At 41.8% G+C, this 19,796-nt stretch overlaps 1 protein-coding gene across 1 annotated transcript in view; it reads left to right on the top strand.

The window, feature by feature from the left end:
• The window catches only part of Abcc4 (ATP binding cassette subfamily C member 4 (PEL blood group)), a 223,790-nt gene that overhangs the window by 198,445 nt on the left and 5,549 nt on the right, over positions 1-19,796 (top strand). The window contains exons 28-30 of the mRNA XM_076871929.1: positions 3,936-4,108; positions 4,894-4,999; positions 15,190-15,324. Of these exons, the coding sequence (XP_076728044.1) occupies positions 3,936-4,108; positions 4,894-4,999; positions 15,190-15,324 (414 nt within the window). The remainder of the gene's footprint in view (positions 1-3,935; positions 4,109-4,893; positions 5,000-15,189; positions 15,325-19,796) is intronic.

The following is a 19,796-nucleotide window of genomic DNA, read 5'->3' as shown; positions in this document are numbered from 1 at the left end:
AGCACCAAAAAGCAAAACAAACAGGAAGCTTGGACTGAAAACCCTGATCAGTCAGTTTATGAGTGATACCAGTTGGAAATGGAAACCCAAACCCACAGGGTAGGCAATTGAGATTGCTTAAGCGAACACTTCAGTTGTTACCTCTCTAACAACTTAAAGTAAAAAAGAAAAGATGAATGGAGAAAAAGATTTCTCTTATTTCTTGCTCCCCCTTTTCCCTTGGAGAGTGAAGTAACAGAGGTAGAAAAGTAAGTTTGGCCTTCTCAAAGGAGAGTCCTTGGAACATTGCTCATTTCTTCGTGGTGAATTTTCTAAATATACTGAAAGTTGCTTTAAATACTAAAAAATAGCTGTGAACTGAATATATCTTATTGGAATTCGTGCCAACATGGGCATCTTAAGAAGCAGCAGCAGCAGCAGCTGCATAAATAGAAATAAAAACCAGAGATGGAAGCAGTGTATTAAAAATGGTCATCCAGTTATGTTCAACATTGATGGTATCTCTGTTAGGATAAAAGTACATCTTGTTACACAGGAAACCAAGATACAGAAATCTGAACATCAGCCATGCACACACCCAGGAGCCAACCATCCTCCACACTCTGCAGCCCCTGGGCCAGGGACTTGAGTCAAGGGCTCCCCTGACTTCATTTCCCACTGCCTGTATTCTAGGCAAAAGCTCATCTCTATCTGTTGATCAAATTTTAGTCCCTCTTCTCTTCCCAGCCCATATCAGCTTTTCTTGTGTGAAGTTAAAAAAGTCCCACGAACAGACCCTGACATCCACATCAATCTCCTTTGAGGGTCACTGGTGCCCAGGAGATACAGTGCACACAGTGGGTGATGGTATGCGTGACAGTGGTTCTGGGGGTGTCTTATAAGTTCAGTGTATTTTCAGTGTTTTTTTTTTTTTTTGTGGGGGGGTGCTATTTTTCCAAGCTTAAAAGTATTCGAACTGTTATACATCCATAGTTTAGAATACTATGTTATTTAATCAGTTTTCCAGAAATAGTTTTTTAAAAATGTTTAGAGCATTTTATATACTACTATGATATCCTGGGACCAGCTAATTTTTATAAGGAATAGATTTCCTTTACAACAACGTGACATTTCATCTAATAAAGTACATGTCCATGTGGATTTATTTTCTAATTAATAGGAATGGACATGTCTTGAGATGTGCTTGTGGCTTCATTCATACATTCAATAGATATTGGTTGAGAGCACATTCCTTAGGCCTTGTGGATCTTGAAGCTTCTGTACTAGTCATTAAGGCAAAGAATCTCTCCCCTCCCAACTACCCCTGGAGCTTAAGTTCTTGTGAATACAGAAAATAAGCCAGTGCATATGTGATACCAAGTTAGCTACTTACTGATGCAGTGAAGCAAAATAAAACAGAACATCAGGAGAGCTGGCTGGCATGATGTCTGTTGACCTTTCACTTCATGTCAGGCACTAGGCACTTACACATACTAAGTCATGTTATACTTCACAGTGTTTGGAGACCGACATGTTGATTCTAGTAATGTCAGGTCTCATTTGCAGGTTATGAAGATAAGAGCCAGGCAGGACTCAAGCCCAGGCTGTCTGGCTTCAAAGGCCCAATTTTTTTTTAGAATTTTCACCCACAGAAAGTTTGGTGGAAGAGTATGAGGAGCACACATACCCATCGTGTAGATTCCCCAGATGTTAGTATTTTACTACATCTGCTTCCTTTCTGGTACTGTCTGTCTTTATCTGGCTGAACCATTCGAAGATAAATTGCAGATATATTCATTAAGTTGCGATTTCCCCCTTGAATTTGTATCTCCAGGGACATTCTCCTACATAACTTGACACTCATCTCAATCAAGAAATTCATTAGAGATGTAATGCCATTATCAGATTCATTTTCTGCCTCCATGGTTCTTCCCTCCCTTCTAATACCTAATCATAATTTGAACATAGGTAGCACTGCAGAGCACCTTCATATTCACATCATTTTTCCCACTGTCCTGATTCATTGATGACAACCGTCCCAGAAGACATTGTTTTCTGGAAGACACATTCAGTGTCCTTCACCTCAAACCCCTTATTCCTCTTGAGGTAGACATTCAAGGAAAGTAAAAACTCAATAAGTGACCAGATGTCACCTTAGTCAGGGAAGGGGAAGAGATTATTTCTCCCAAGTCTGGCTGTTGGTCTTGAGAAGAATGCATGTACCAGGGTTCCTAAAGGCCACTTAAAAGGGACAGCTGCCACCACTAACGTTTGATAAGTGACAGTATGGAGTGCAGATCTAGGAATCTCCCATGAGAATAACGTTTGGTAGCTTCTCTTCCTTGTAATGAAGGGGACTTATCCTAGTTGGCACCTTCTGCTCTATCATTTTCAGTTTAGGGCCTTGCACCACAGTCCAAATCTTACACTTCAGATTTTCTGTGTTTCCCCGTCTCTCACACTAGTAACAAGAACCAGTGCTGTATTTAATCTTAACTCAGAATTTCCACTTTTTGCGGCCAGCTCTCCCTCATGAACACAACTCGAGCACATTCATAAAAGTGCTTCAGCATTTTGAGAAGCGTTTCCTTTGGTGTTTTCGTTTTTTACAGTATCATCGTACCTGCTCCATGGCCATCACTCACCAATCTGCTGATTTCTCAAAGTGAGGTGTATTGACCCTTTGCCTTTCAGTAACTCTAAAGTATAGCCTGAGATGTGCTCTCCTTCTATAAAATTTCATTAAAAAAAAAATTCAGTGAACACAACTCCCACCCAACGTAGTCTCACATCACCTTATAAGTATAGAGTTTTGCAAAGATGATTAGTACGAACACTCCATAGTCTGGGGGTAAGAAGTGTTATGCTGTGTCTTGTCATTCGTGGGTTTCCATTCTCTGCAGGGCCAGGGTAAGACCAAAGCAGATGTATGCAACAGCTTTAGCAATTCAGGATTTAAATTGGTAATGAACCATCTCCAGAACAGGCTCCAGGTTTCTTGACTCTGACCTCCAGTGTCCCATTCTTTGAATTTTTTTTGTTTTTTAAATTTTTTCAGGTGATTAAAATATTCCACAATAGTGAAGTACCTAAGGAGTGTTCTTCAGAGAACCATAGTTCCTGCGGTGATTTTGTATTTTTATTTTCCTTTTAGTATACTGAGTCCTATGCCTAGACTGTACTGTAAGATCTGTTTTACTTATTCTAGAGAGACATTCTGTATGTTGGGAGAAAGAACTTGATTTATGAGAGACTCCCTAGACTTCCTTGGAGGTCTCCGGGAATGTCGCGTGGCAGGAGGAGATTCAGGTGATGGGGGCACTGAGATCATTTCTTTGTACCAGTTTCATTGAGGTGTAATTTACGTACCATAACATGCTCCCTTTATTAGCATAATTCAGTGGTTTTGGTAAATTTTTAGAGTTCTGCATCCATCACAGAATTTCAGTTTTGGGATATTTCTGTCACCCCATAAGTTCCCTTGTGTTCGTTTATAGTCAGCCCTCTATATCCCTTAGCCAACCGCGGTTCTGTTTTTGTCCATCGAAGATAAGGAGCACCTACCTTTAAACTGAAATCGAAGGAGGGACATTTTCATCATGCTACGTTTTACCTGGAGAATAATTTTATTTAGCACGTAGTACATTTTTAAAGTGAAGTTTGCACCAGCAGTGTTAATTCATGACCCAAGCGCAAATAGTGCCTATCGATGGTGACTGAGAAGCAAGTGGGTCCCCTTAGGTTTGTTCTCTGGAAGTCAGACAGTTTCTGTTCTGAGTTGACTCAGCCATCTTTCTAATGAATGCCGACTGGATAAGCCTCTCACCATCCCGAGGCTATACACTTAAGACATGCCTTCTGAGAGAAAGGACTTCGAAGCTCTAATGTCCAAGAGGCTCGCCTGCTGCAGTGGTAATTTGTTTAGGAAAATGTTGTTCTTCTGTCTGTATCTGCAGGTACAGCTTAAAGAAACCATTGAAGATCTTCCTGGTAAAATGGATACTGAATTGGCCGAATCAGGATCCAATTTTAGTGTTGGACAGAGACAGTTGGTGTGCCTTGCCAGGGCAATTCTGAAGAAAAATCGGATATTGATTATTGATGAAGCCACCGCAAATGTGGATCCACGGTATGGAGCTGAAGTCGACGTAATAGCAAATATGAATTTCTTTCTTTCAATTGATGGGTGAAGGATGTGAACAGTGATGAATACGGATTTTAAATGTGGTAAATGAGAAGCATGCGGTGATGCTGAGAAATGTTTCTAAGTTCTTTGTGTACCCCCCAAAATGAATCTTGATAATGTTTATTCTGGAAAACAGGAAGAAAGGATGTGTTTTACAGTGCAGATGATGTTACAGGTGGGGCATTCTAATAAAAAAAAAAATCTGAAGTGCTTCAACATCCAAAACTTTCTGAGTGCTGATGTGACAAACCAAGTGAAAAATTTCACACCTGAGCTCCTGTGACAGGTCGTACTCAAAATAGGCACACAACACATGGTTTATTCATTGTCCCTGGGGGGCGGGGTAGACCCTTTCCCCTTTCACTGCAATACATAAACTTTATTTCATGCCAGAGTTATTAAAAATATTGTACAAAGTTACCTTCAGGCTGTGTATCTCATTTTATATATGCACATGTTCCAAAAGTCCAGAATCCCTGATGCTTTGAGTTCTAAGCATTTCAGATAAGGGGTCCTCAACCTGGATCAGGCACCTTGTGCAAACTCATTTCTGAATTTCACTTTCGATAGTTTGAAACAGTTTAGAAGGGAACATATTTTCCATTGTTTTATGAATGTCTTACAATGTTGATTGTTGAAACATTATTAAAAATACTGTATGATCTTTTTAAGTCATAAGTCTACTTTTCCCATCTGGACTGAATCAAATTTACCTTCTTTCATTCCAGAACTGATGAATTGATACAGAAAAAAATCCGGGAGAAGTTTGCGCAGTGTACCGTGCTCACCATTGCGCACAGGCTGAACACCATTATTGACAGTGACAGGATAATGGTGAGTCCTTCCCCTGTGGAATTCCAGAAGCTTCTATGTATGTTAATTTTTTTCAATTTATCCCTTATGTTAAAAGTTGACAGAAATCCCCCAATAAGTTACTCTGATGATCTTTCCTCTCACTCTTGACAATAGCCCAAGTATCTAATCACACATTCATTGCTATTAAGGAATATTGCCAGTACATCTCTTTGCCTATTTTTGTGTTAAAAATTTATTTGAGTTGCCATTTTTCTTTTAGATGGCCAGCTAATGAAAATACCCCAAATGTTAGAGATGGCTGATGTTGCCAAAGTTCATACTAGAGTGGGGTAGGATAGTATCATTTTTCTCTGTGTCACGGTTGTTTAGCTTTTCAGAAAAAAAAAAAAAATCAACCTTTCATTTATAATGCTGGGAAGTTGTTGGCTAAGGTTCCAGTTTCTCAACTGTTTGGACATTCATAAGGTGTTCTGTCAGAAATGGGTGTGTGAGACGATCCAGAGAAGAACATTTTCAGCAAAACATTTTGTACACTGTTGGTGGAATGTAAATTAGCACAGCCATCATGGAAAACAGTAAGTTGGTTCCTCCATAGGATCGAACTGTTTCACTTCTGGGTATATGTCCAAAGGAAATAAAATCACTATTTCTAAGGTGTATTTACCTACCCAGGTTCAGTGCAGCCTGATTCACAGTAGCCAAGGTATAGAACCATCCTAAGTCTCCATCAGTGGGTAAGTGAGTAAGGAAACTGATATTTATACTCAGTGGAATACTATTCAGCCTTGAAATGGAAGATTATGTCTTTGGAGAAAAGCCAATATTCCTATATAACATTAGGCTGAGTGAAATAAGCCTGGCACAGAAAGACAAATACTACCCTGATCTCCCTCATCTGTAGAATCTTAGAAGGTTGGACTTTACCAGAGACAGGGAGTGGGGAGTACAAAGTTTCTCACAAAGTACAGAATTTTGAGCAGGATAACTATAATCAATCCTAACATACTGTATACTTCAAAATAACTAAGAGTAATTTCAAGTGTCTTGCCACGGAGGTGATGGTTGTGCTCACTAGTTTGATTCAGTTGTTCCACATCATGTGTGTATGTTATCACTGTGTGTATTTCATACAAGTAATACAAATATGATTTGCCAATTAAAAATAATATTTTAAAACAGCCTAATCAGAAAAGCAGTTTTGACAGAGGATTTAATATAGGAAACTTGTTACATAGGAGTCAGAGGACTGGGAGCATGAAGAGAAACACTGGGGAGGTATACTTAGGAGGTAGCTTGGAGAGATCTCAGTCCCAGGGGATCAGAGGAGGGCTGCTCAACTGTTGGTGCTCAGTTCTCTGAGGAGGGCCCACTGTTCAGCTGGGGGCGCTGTTTGTGAGGAAGCATCATGAGGCTGGTTCCAGATGTGCTAACGGACGTGGAGGCTGGAGGCCAGGGTGGTGCTAGCAGGAGCTGGAGCAGCTGGGAGGTTAATACCTGTGTCCCACCTTGGTCTCCTTGAAGTGCCCCTACTGGCAGGACCTAGCAGAGGCGGTGGGCCAAAGAGCTTATGAATGGGGTGCGCCCCAGCATCACAGGTCAGGGTGAAGAAAGGCAGATCTGGGGCTCAGGGATTGTAGGGGGCAGCCACTGAGTCCCCCCATAGTGGCCCCGGGGGCTGCACACATGGCAGTCTCCCAGCTGTGTCTCTGAATATCTGTCTAGCATCTTCTCTTCAGGTTTGATTAGCTCTTCCTGATTCAGTCTCTCCTTCCATATTCCCTCCCCTTTCCTTCTGTCTCTCCTGTCTTCTCTTTGTCCTTTCCTGTTGCTGCCTATTCCTTGTCAGTAAGCCTTATGACGTGACTCATAAAGTGAGGAGGAAAGCACCGCTCAAGGGAAGTGCCTTTGTCTTCCAGTAAGCCCAAAGGAAAGCAAGGTGTTTGTTTGTTTGTTTAGGGTACCAGGGGCACTCGACCACCGACCACTGAGTCACATCTCCATCCCTATTCTGTATTTTTTTTAGAGACAGGGTCTCACTGAGTTGCTTAGCATCTCTCTTTTGCTGAGGCTGGCTTTGAACTTGCGATCCTCCTGCCTCTGCCTCCTGAGCTGCTGGGATTACAGGCACCAACATACCTGGTCAGGAAAGCAAGTTTCATTTTTCAGGCCAGCTCCCAGCCCATGATTTTCCTTATCTGTGGACCCTACCCATCACCTCTATCTAGAATCCAGTGATGCTCTGATGGATTCAAGAAGCCCCCATGGTTTATATGCAAAGTCCCAGATCGAGTTTACACTGTGATTGGGTGGTCCAGACTAAAATTTGTTAACCATTGGTGATATTCAAGCTCCTCTATTCCAATAATAATGGAGCTGGCTCTTTAGATGTCTTGGGAAGTTTGGAGATATCACCCCCCACCCTACCTCCCGTGAATAGTCAGAGGGGATCACTAGTGGGGACAATTAATAAAATACCCAGCTATCAGCATTGAAACAGGTTACTCCCCAGAGCAGGACATGTTCAGAAGTGAGCTCTGCTGAGCTGTCCAGCAAAAGTGGGGCAGCCCCAAACTAGAGGATGTTTTAGACTTCAAGCAGTGGGGCTCCTTTTCTTGACTGCAGCATCACAGTAGGACTTAGGCTGCTCCAGCAGACTTCTGTGTGTGATTGTGTGCCATTCTAAGATGCTCATTGATTCCAGAAACATTGTTTGGCATTGCCTTTCTTTTCCTGGAATTGTGCTTTTAAAGGTAAATAGGAAAATAACCTTTCTGTGAAGCATGTCCACTAATCCCAGGGAAGGACTCCCACTGCACAGAGGAGAGCAGAGGTCATCAACATGCCAACCACCAGGCACAGGAATCCAAACACTTCCAGGTACTTCCTGGGCTGCAGCATTACCTATGGTAGCTTCCAGGGAGATGGAACACAAGTTAAATGAAGTGAGTTTGCTACTCAGGGATTGGCCTCAAAGGACAAAGGAAACCTAGAATCCACTTTGACCTGGTTTCTACAGGCTCAAGAAAGCTGCCTGAGGCAGATGGCATCTTGACTGGTTAGGCATACAGCAAGGAAGGACAGAATTTGATCATCCTAAATCTTGTCAACCTCAGCGTTGAAGGTCTGGTTGATGCATTTCCTTTAACCAGTAGCTTTGTGGTCAGTATCAAAAGGTATCCATGTGTTGAACACTTTACTTACCACTGTCTCCTGGTAAGAACCTCATTTTTTTCTCTCTCTTGTGGTGAATGTCTCTCTCAATCCTTAACGTGATTATGAAGCAGTATGTGGTCTGGCCCCTCCCTCCCTTTCCAGCGCCCTCCCACTCTGCCTACCTTCTTTCCATAATAGGTGTAGCCACACTGCTTGTGTGTCAGTTTCTCAGATGAGTGTTCTCCCTCACTCTGACAATTGTGCCCTCTCTTCCCCTCTGGATGTGGGTGATTTTGACTAAGGTACTAGCAGTAGAGATGGTGAAATGAAGGGATATCGGGTAAATAGCAAAACAGGGCTGTGATGGATTGAATGTGGCAGAGAGAGGAGTCAGTGCTGGTTTCTGTGATGGGGCCTGAGCACAGACGAAGACCCTGGGACAGGTCAGCTTAGACACGGGTTCTCTTTGAGCATGTGCAACCCACTGAGATGACCCTACATTTTTCACCATGAGCTGATTAATAGCTTTGTTTTGTGACCCAAGATAGCTTTGCTTATATGTAAGCCTCCCTCTTCTAGCCCCAGTGTTGAGAAGATCAACAATTTAGGGTTCCCTTGCCACAAGATCATCAGCAGTGTCACACGAGGTCCTACCAGGAAATGTCAATGTGGTCAATTAAACTGGTTGCTATTGCTGGCTTTTTTACAGGGAATGGAAGGACTTGACCTAAGGGAACCTAACAGACTTGCATTCCATACTTTTACAGATGGGGAGTTGGCCTTTGTGCTCCATCCACCCCAGGGTGAAACCTTCTATTATATTCCAGAGCTTGTTTATCAGTTGGCTTTCAATTGAACAGAACACCAGTATGCCAGTCAGCTTTCTATCACCATGACAAGACATCTGAGATAATCAGCTTATAAAGAGAAAAGGTTTATTTTGGCTTATAGTTTTGGAGTTTTCAGTCTATGATCATTTGGGCCTGTGGTAAGGCAGCACACCATGGTGGGAATGTGTGATGGAACAGGACTACTCACCACATGACCAGCAAAAGAGCAAGGCAGTGGGTGGAGTCTCACAGACCTTTTAAAGGCACACCCCCAATGATCTAAAGGCCTCCCATTAGGCCCCACCTCTTAAAGGTTCCACCACCTCCCAATAACACCCACCCTGGGTACCAAACCTTCAACACCTGTACTTTGGGAGGACATTCAAGATTGAAACTACGGCAGCCAATAATTTTAAACCTTTGATTTTCAAATAAATTTTTCTTGCTTGCTTTAGAAATACCTATTCCCTTTCTAGAAAACAAGCAACCTCTGTTCTGTTATTCTGAATGCATCAAGGACATAAAGACAAGTCAATCAGCCGCAAAAACCTAATGCTCCAGAGGCCAGCGGCCAGACTTGGGGAGCAGCTAGGGAAGTGATGGATGCTAATGAAGGGCATAACCAACAGCATTGTCATCGTAAAGTCGTGTAATTGCAAGTGCTTAAGGTGTAATAATTACATTTTGTTGCACTGGTGAATACTTCTCCACAAAGACGGATGGATATGGTTTTGTTTACTATAAGTAAATCAAACAAAAGGCTTGTTGGGAAACAACTGTGACCTAATTAATAGCTTTGTTTATGTGTTGGCTCTCCAAAGGGATTTACCCAGTTTTGGTTCATTAAGCGCCATTAATGTGTTAGGCTTAGAATTCTATTTTATAAAGATGTTCTCTCAATTTCAACTTTATTAAACATGGCTTAGTCGTTATGGCAGCTAATTTAATCTTCCTCGTTCACTCAGTTGCCACAAAACAGTGGAGCAAGACAGGCAAATTAGCAAGCTTCTTTCTCCTAAATACTCCACACTGTCTCTTCGTCCTCCCTGGATTGTTCAGGATTCGCCGGTTACTGGTAATCTGTTTTCTTTCCAGCCAATAGCAAGGCTTTTCCTCCAGGCCCTGCGCATCCCAATCCTTACTCCTCTGGATTCTCCTGGTAGATGAGCAAAGGTGGAGAGAATTTGCAGCTACTGCTGTTGCCTCTGTTCAACGTTGTCACTGTGAACAGTGAGGGAATTCTTGGGGAATAAATTATGGAGAACCCAAACTGTGGCTCAGAAACTTGGATTGCAGCTTTTCTGCTTACAGGGCCATCTCAGGGCTTGGTCATCTTTCCATACTTAAATCTTTCTTCATTTCTTTTCTTGGAGAAAACAAAACCAGTAACTTCAATAATGTATCCACCTGGAAAAGCACAAGTTGCCGCTCGCTCTCTTGAATGTTATTTAAATTCTGTTTTTCACCTTCACAGAACTTTGTTTGATAAGCTTACATGACCACGGTTAGAACACTTCAGAATTTTTTAAACATGTTCCTACAAACATGTGCTGAATGATTTGATTCAGATTTCCAGGGGGGAACAATTACCTCAAAGGTAGAAGCAAAAATCTGGGAGAAGAAATATGAGAGAGGGGGTTCAGGGGACAGACAGTAGGAGCTTTGGGGAGTGGCAGGTAGGTCACCATGGTTTAGCCTCCACCTTCTCCAGGTGAGGCGAGTGCCACATGCCACAGTATCTAGTCATAAAAAAGAAATCACAGATACCTTTTTGCCAGTGAAGCTAATTTTTAAGTCAATGGCTGCCCAGATGCCCCTTTGTCCCCTGGATCCCAAAGCTGAGCTCTACAGGGCTGTTCCTCCCCTCTCTCTGTTTGTCCCCAAGTGGGGTCCCTTTTATTGTCTCTTGCCATATTTAAAGCTTCTCTGGGCTTTTCTTTTCCTTGGTCAGCCTTTATTGGACCCTGTCCTGCCCCTCACCACTCCCTGAGCACACCCCACTGTCGTGACGGCATCCTGCCCATTAAAGTGGATTAAATTATTTTGCAATGGGTCCATCCAGTTTTTGTATCTAGGACAGCTACCGGGACTACCTGCAGATCTGTAGGCCTGATAACCACATCTTCATTGAGCTTATGTAACTGACTGACGCATCTGATAGAATGTTTTTTCCTTTACCTACTAGAGAGCAGCAAGCAATTTGAGGTTGGCATTCCTGGAGACATCCTGGGGCTGAGGGTGGCTGCCACATCAATGTTAATGCCTAGTTTAGTTTACTTGAGTACAGGAAGGATGGGGACCCAGCTTGAGATTTCAGGAGCCTTTTCTTGTAGATATAAAAGATGTTAAGATAAAAACTTGAGAATTAAGTCTGCTTTTTCTATGCAGAAAGAAAATTCAGAGTTGCTTTATGCTTACTTGTTCTGAAAGACCTAGAATCTTTGATCAGATCAGTAAATATAAAGGCCAAGAGGCTAAATTTTTAGCCCTGGCATTTTTTTTCCCCCATGTGCATTCCACGTTGACTCTGAGCAATTGAATATCCCTTCTTTTCTTTCTTCTAATATTTAACATAAATTGAGTCTCAGCCCTCTGCCCTCATCCCTGTTCTGTCTCATCCCTACTTCTCTTCTCTCTTGCCCAGGGCCATCAAGTTGAAGTGTGTGGTTCTCCATATCCTTATCTCTAACCCTATAATCCCCCTGCCCCCTGCCTATCCTGTTCCCAATGCCAGCTAGACTCCTCCCCTCCTTGTTCTCACCCTGCAGCCTCCCCAACTCCTTACCATGGATGGTCAGGTACCCTGGTCGGTGTGTTTTGCTTCCTTTGTGTTTATCCTTCAGCTCATGTGCAGTGGGTGCCCGGTGCTTGTCAAGGGCAATGCCAGATCCTGGGGATGCAGTTGTGACCAAGGGGAACCACATCTGTCAGCCTCTTGCCTTGCAGGAGGTGACTTTCACACCTCCAGACTTCCGGGACCCTGTTGTTTTTAGTGTTTGGCAATGACCACTGTCCTTCCACCCCAGGGTCTGTGTGTCCACATGTTTATTATCCAGCCCCGTGTGCTGCCTTCTCCTCCCTGTGGCTTTTCTATAGAGCCTCTGGCCCTAGGGACCCTTTCTGCTGCTTCATCTCCTATTTGTCTCCTTGCAGTAGTCTCTCTTGAGTATTTTTTTTTGCTGCTCATCAGCATAGGCTCCCTAAAGGCAGGGCTGGGACTTTCCTGCCTTTCCACACCATCCAGTATAATGACACAAGTGCAGTAAGTGTGCAATTGATGTGAACCAAATAAATTCAGGAATTAATGAAAGGTCACATTTTCCTCCAAAGTGTTTTGGCTATGAGTGACTACTTCTTTATTTATCCTGAAAGTTAAATAAAATTGGTTTTATTCTTCTGTGAGTGTGTATCAAGCACACACTAAGTGATTTGAGTCCTGAATCCAATAACATTGTGGTGGAAAGTGGACAGAGGACACATTTGTGTTTACAGACGTATTTTCTTAAATTATGTGATATCTTGTTCAAATGGAAGAGTATCTTCCAAAATTAAATGTTTAAAGTTAGTGTTGCCATTATTTTACTTGACAGTAAGTAGAATAATGGTGTCTTTCTCTGGGAACTCACATGGAGGGGAAAGCAGGCTGACACCTGACCTTGGGCCCCAGCTATGCCACCTACTGATAGTGCTGCCTGGGCCAAGCTATGTAGCTTCTCTGCAGCTCAGTCTTCAGCTGCAGCTGCAAGGAGGTTACAGACTAGGCCTTGCTTGCTTGTGAATCCATTTCTAAAACAGCACTTTGGTAATAGGTACTCACTTGATTTTGGATGGATGCATGGAAGGAAGGAAGGGAGGGAGGAAGGAAATTAATTACCTAACTTATTTATCTAATCTATTTTTAGAGTTAACAGTGTTGGCTTTAAATGCAGTGAATGTACACCCCCATAGCCATTTTTATTTTCCTTTTCAAGTTCAAAAACTGCTCTTTTTATTAGGAGGCAATTTCATTGATCTTATGATGACCATATTCTTTGCCACATTGTGTTTATGTATCAGGGCATGTCAACATGCCATCTCTCAAAACTAGTTTATTCATGTGTTTGGGGCTATAATAATTCAGTCGTGTGAGGATACTGTGTTTTCTGTTTGGAATTAAACCCAGAACTAAGCTACATCCCCAGCCTTATATTTTATTTTAGTGATTATTAAAGAGTATTTTACATTCTCAAAGTGTTATCTTACTAAAGTTAAAATTCAAGTTCTGGGACTTGGGTGTAGTGCAAGAGTGTGCTTAGCAGGTATGTGGCTCTGGGTTTAGTCCCTGGCATATGTGTGCTCTATCGTCCCAACAAATATGGTCATTAAACTGTTAATGCTCACAAGGCATCAAATATTTGGACCAAAATAGTCTTCCTGACATTAATCCTCTTGGTTTTTTGTTTTGTTTTGTTTTGTTTGTTTGTTTTTTGTTGTTTTGTTTGTTTTGTTTGAGAGCTTTCGAGTTTGTGTTTTGGTTTTTGGCTGGGGGATATCTCATTGTAGATTATGGTCAATTCTGAGAATTGTTCTCTAAGAAGCATTTGTATGTTTTCAGCATCTGAGGGAAGATGGAAAGGATACTATTATCTCAAACCTGAATAAATTTTGTAGAAAGATGATTAGGAACAAGAAGTATAGACTTCTTTCCATCGTGAAGAGTTCATCGTGAAGAGCTCACTCTCCCCACTTTGAATTAGTAGTTTATAAAAGTTTGCTTATGGCTTTTGCAGAATAGAAAACTTGACTATTTTGTAAAGTAACTAGATTCACTCCTTTACTTAGTCTTTGGCATGGGAGAGATCTGTATTTTAAAATTGCATTTTTTTTTTCTTCCACGTCAGGAAGAGTGAATATGCCCTGTAATGCTATGCTTAAGTAAAATTACACATTTGGGGCATCTAAATTGGCATGCCAAATTATAGGACATTTTAATTATTATGTGGATGTGACAGATTCAATTATTTTTGAACTCTTTTGAGAAAGCTGCCCTTAGCAGTGATTCACGGTAGTAAACAAAAGATTAACAGGAAAATGCCTTTTGTGAGACTTAATAAATGTTTCCGATTAAATGCCAGAATTAACTGCAATATCTAGATGTGGAAAAACAACCTGTGTCCTGCTTAGAATTTCTGCCTCTTCTCTTTAGATGAATTTACTCTAAACAGGGCCTAAATGAAGAACTAAGTACCACTTAACATCAGAATGGTTTTGCTAGGTGCGTCATTTGGGCCAATTGTCTCAGACTCTCTCTTCTCTCTGAAGCCATTAACCAAAGCCACTAATAAGAAGAAATGCACAGCTAAGCGCCCCCTCCTCTCCCTTTCAATTTCCAGTGGACATATTAATGAGCAATAAGATGGCTAAAAGGCAGGCAGCTGAAGAAAGAGAGAGACAGAAGCAAGGAAAGATAATTGTGAAAACAGATCTCCAGGCTCTCAGCAGTTCAGATTGGGCTGCCCCCATGTGCTGTGTGGCCGTGATCACTGGAATTTCGAGCTCAATTTCTTAATTGCTTCTTTAGTCTTATCCAAAGAGAAAATTGGATTTCTAGAGATTTCTTCAGTGCAGAGCAATTATGCTAAAGCTGCTTAGGTAGCAGCTCTTTTAGCCAGTCTTTTGCTCTCAGAATGATAAACTACACCCAGAGGTGACTTCAGAATGCACCTTAACCTCACCAACAGGGGTGTAGCCCCCCTTCCCAGCAGACAACAGTGTTGGCCCCTAAAGAAATTCCACAGGCGTTTACTTCCCTTCCAGCTGTTGCTCAGATTGTATCAGAGGTCACTGCTGTCCGGTTTTCTGACATTACTTTGTGTTTTAGATAAATTGAGTTTGATTTTCTTCAATCAAGAAGTTACCCGGTTTTAAAAGCACTAACTAATAATAACAACCCCAGATGCCCTTGGCAGAATATAAAATGCACAGAACTGCTGATTGCCTATAATCATAGTCTAGAACTTTCATTTTCTTCCTTTCCTATAACATTATAATAATAAAAGGTCAGGTTAGGCCTTTGTTTGCTTCGTAAAACAGGGTAATCAAACCGTTTAAACACCCTCGGGGCCTACCACCCAAATAGATTCTCTATATTCTCCTTCTCCTGCCCCTTTCCGAAATATTGTCTGAGTTATAATATGTTGCTGCAAAACATTGTGTTTCAATGGGCTTCTTTCTGCTGATTACCAGGTTTTGGATTCAGGGAGACTGAAAGAATATGATGAGCCCTACATTTTGCTGCAAAATAAAGAGAGCCTATTTTACAAGATGGTGCAGCAGCTGGGCAAGGCAGAAGCCGCTGCCCTCACTGAAATAGCAAAACAGGTGAGTGTGCGCCAAGGAGCTGTAATTAAAGTTTGTCTCACTACTTCGTTCCTCACAATTTGGCACCATGGGTCTGGTAACAAGTACTGTGTGCCCCCTTTCAATTACAAACCTCCAGAGACAAAGCTTCAACATGTCCCAGGTTGAAGTCAGGCCTGGGAGACTTGACAGAAGCATTGGGGGCCGTGGGGTATACATACACGTGCAAGCAGGTGTGCCTGATGGGGACAGTTTTAGACTGGACTTTTTCCCCATGTAGACTGAGGGTTCTGAATCTCACAGAACCCAATACTCATTTTGCAGACCCATTGAATTTCATTCGTATGTGTGCTGAGGACATTTGAGGTGCATGCAAATGCTGTCAAGGTACATCTAGGAGATTTGGGAGTGTGAAGGGAAATGTGGAATATTGTTCATTTGTTCTAGAAAGATCTACCAGGGAAACAAGTTGATATAAAACAAGATTCTTTGTTTTATAAATTGTCAAGAAAACTCCTACTGTCACTTTCTCCCCGGGTTTCTTTGTTAAGATTGGGTCCAAAGACCACTTTGTACTTCTGCCTTCTAGAAGATAATGTTGTTGTCAGGACAAATCAAAAATCCATCAAAGCTACAGTCTGAATAGTGCTTGAAGGTTTACAGAGTACTAAAGACATTTGGGTTACGTGGTGTCTGAAAACAACAGCCATGCAGTACTAACTCCTTCTACAGATGGGATATTGCTCTTTGGTTTAAGACCTTAGCCAATGTCACACAATGGCTCATAATTCTTTGAATAATTCTGTAAGGTGGTTTTGTGTTGGTGGGAGGAGGAAGGTGGGGGGAATGTCCACTTTCCTTGCCGCTTGTTGGGCAAGGGCTTCCAGTGCTTCCTGATGAGGCTCCCTGTCGTAACTGCTCACCTCTTAGCATCATAGCAACATGGATGTGCTTTTCCATCTTCATTCTTTTCTGTATGTCCTAAGCTTTCAACACCATAGGTAGAATAACATTGCTTGGTTTTATGTAGCATTTTAAATATCTTTTAAACACAACAGAATAATACTGTTCCAGTATCTAACAGTCCTTTTGTGGGAGTGATTTGCCTAAAATGTAGCAAAGGTTTCCTTCTGTCACTGTTTCTTATTCTTGTTTAGGAATGAGGATCTGTGCCTTCCAATATTTCTTTGAATCTTGCACCTGTGTTTAAAACTGTGACGAATATGCCTACATATTTAAAATATTATGCTAGGTACTAACCACATTTTAGGCATGCCCCTAGTCATGGACAATACAAACCAAAGAATAGAGAAGAACAGAGGTGTTTGGTGCATGTATTGGACTGTTGATGATGAGGGGATACTTTGGCACTCGTTGAGAGGGACACACTGTGCTAGGATAGACCCCCTTCTATCATTACGACTGTTTAAGAGGACAGGGCTCAGTGAGGGGATGGAACTCACCAGGATCACATAGCTAGCTAAATAGTTGGCAGGGTTGGGGTTCAAGGCCTGGGCTCAGGGAGGATGGTGTTTGCGTACTGAGCTTTTCATAAAGACGTACACTGCTGGCACCCAAGATGAGAAGCTACACTTGAAGCACTGGACTTTTTTAGGCCCAAATTATCCAGAGGACTTTCATCTTCTAGAGTGTCTGCTGGTCCAGGTTTCCCTCATAAGACCCAACCAGTCCTTTGGGATTCCCTGTGTAATCTAGTCACAAAACAGCCAGGAAACTCAAACCTCTTGTTTTTTTGACACCTCAAGCATTTCACATCAGAGAGATGAACCATCCCCCATGTACATGTCAAAATCCTCTTTTTAAAAATGTATTATTATGAAGGCATGGAGTAATGAGAGATGGATCATGAAATTTGGGGAGTAAATCTAGATCATGAGATAATACAGTTCATCATCCTTATTTTAAAGATAAGGAAATAAGGTCCCCAAGATAATAAGAGTGACCAGTGTCACCCTCGTTTGTAGCAACACCAAATGAGAAATGTTTTCCTTCAACCTTCCTTTTAATTCAAGTGTAACATGTATACAGAGGTCACAAAATCAGAAACCTCTTGATTCTCTTTCATCTGCTTCAACAACACTAATGGTCAGTTACGTTCACGTAGTTTGTAGAATTTATCTTACATAGTTTACAGAGTTCTCTTGTAAATGATTTCCCTGGCTCTTCACAGCAGTTCTTTCCCATGGCACTTGGTTGGCAAGGATGTGGGGTCGTTGGCCCTCATGAGGGCACTGAGGGGTTGGTGGACAGCAGAGGCATGTTGCTGGGTGAGGCCAACGCCCTGTTCTGGCCGCTGCATTCTGCATAGAGCCTGAAAACACTCCTTATTTCACTGGATGCAAGGTGGGCCCAGTCTCCCAGGCTCCCTCAGAGGCAGAACATCCCTCTTGGATCTCAGGCCTGCCTGTCACTAGCACAGGTCACTTCTACAGAAAGACAAAGGAAATGCGGATCTTGATTCCTAGCCCCATTGAATATCTTCTTGACGTTATTTCTGCGCACACTTGGTCCTCTTGAGGAGAACAAGCTGTCAGAGTGTCAGCTTTTTAAATGTACAAGATCAAATATCAACGCTTCCTTCAGAACTCTTAACACTGTGGGGATTAGTCTAAATCAACAAGCTTTTCACTCTCCCAGATTAGAATTCATTGGTTTGAAAAGAAAATTCAGCATCTGGGTAAAGGTACTTCCAAGTCACGTATCCTTGACCACATAGTTGCTTTTCTGAAAACGTTGGTGCGGGCCAGCTGAGTCACTCTTTGATTGGCCTTTAGAGACATGATCCATGAAAAACTAGAGAAAAGTACTTTGTAGACACATAAAGCTGGAGGGTGTGTTAGTCTGCTGGGCTACCCTAACAAAGTCCTGTGGGCTAGCTGGCTTTAAGCATGGGGACTTATTTTCTCAAAGTTCTGGAGGCTGGAAATCCAGGGTCAAAGCCATCATCAGCAGGATGACCTTCTTCTGAGGCCTCTCTCCGTGGCTTGTCGATGGCTGTCTTCCCATGGTCTTTCCTCTTCCTGTAATCTCTTATAAGTTATATTGGATCAAGGATCACCCTAAGTACCACATTGAAGTCACCTCTTTATGGACTCTGTCTCCAAATGCAGTCACATTTTGAGATAGTGGGGTTAGTGCTTCGGCACTGGGAGGAGGGGTTACCGCACCATTCAGCAAGTAACAAGGGCTGAGTGTCCATCATCCTCTTCTTGGGTGCAGCAGACCTAGTTGAAGCTTTCAGAGTTCCTTTGTTCTCCCTGTGGGATGGATGTGCCATTTTATCTATTTGTGAAATCACCAGGTAGAACTCATCCTAGCATCCTGGATCCTAGGAGCCTGGACCTGATTAAATAGATAAAGAGACCCTTAGCAGGCAGTGCCCTTGGATACAAGTCTGTAGTCCAGGGATTACAGTACTGTCCCGGCCCCTTCACCCTGCTGGGATCAGATGAGAGGGTATGTATTTATGCTTCCAAGAACATAAGCATTTCACTTATTAATAACAAAAATTTGATCACTTTTCAGAAGGCTAGAGGCCAAATCCTTACATCCTGGTTATAACAAAAGAAATGTCCAAAGCATTCTGAATAGCTTTAGAAATTCTGAATATTTAGAAATTATTTTTATAATCAGCTTAATAATAAACACTAATTCTGTAAAATTTTAGGGTTTTTTTTAACTATAAAACTTTATTTGTTTAAATAGTTTTAAATATATTTAACCCTGTGTTATATTACTTCTCTGTTTTAATTGATGATACTTTCACCAGCTCTTAGCTGGCTAGAGTTTGTGCTCTGGTATAGTCTTTTTTTTTTTTTTTTTTTTAACTTTTTTTTTTTTTACCCAGTGCTGGGATTGAACTCAGGCCCTTGCACATACCAGGCAAGGCTGTGCTATACCACTGAATTGTGCCCCCAGCCCTAGTGTAGCCCTTTCAGACTCTAGTGATCCACTAGTGGGTTTGGCACCTGCTTAGTCCATCACAATCAGTGCCTTTTAAGGAATGAATTAGAGAATAATGAAATAGAAGGAAAATAACTATATTAGATATTATATGGATCTCCTTGAAATCTATAGGGATGTACTTATAGACAGGGAATGTGTACTGAACTCCATGTAAAGTGAGACATTATTACAGGCAGCAGTAAAAATAAGTAATAAGCTATAAAACAGTGTTCTATAGGAGGGTTCATTGGAGCTAGAATATGTGACTTATCACATGTCTGAAATAGTTGGCTGCTGTCTAATTTAAACTTGCTTGTTATAAAACTTGAACACTTTGTTTGACTTAATATGTTGTAATCTTTGGTCTGAGGTCTTCTAAAAGTGTTTGTTCGTGTGGAGGAGTCTGAAGCCACACAGACACAATTTGGTCTTTCCCCTTGGTGCTCAGAGGATTCTTTCTTTATTTTGGAGGTCATTTGTTTTTCCTGGGATATCACTGTGTTTCCCTTGGGCTTTTGTTTCTGGAA

Source organism: Callospermophilus lateralis, chromosome 12 (assembly GCF_048772815.1).
Source record: "Callospermophilus lateralis isolate mCalLat2 chromosome 12, mCalLat2.hap1, whole genome shotgun sequence".
Lineage (NCBI taxonomy): Eukaryota > Metazoa > Chordata > Mammalia > Rodentia > Sciuridae > Callospermophilus > Callospermophilus lateralis.
This window is presented reverse-complemented; position numbering and strand designations above follow the sequence as displayed.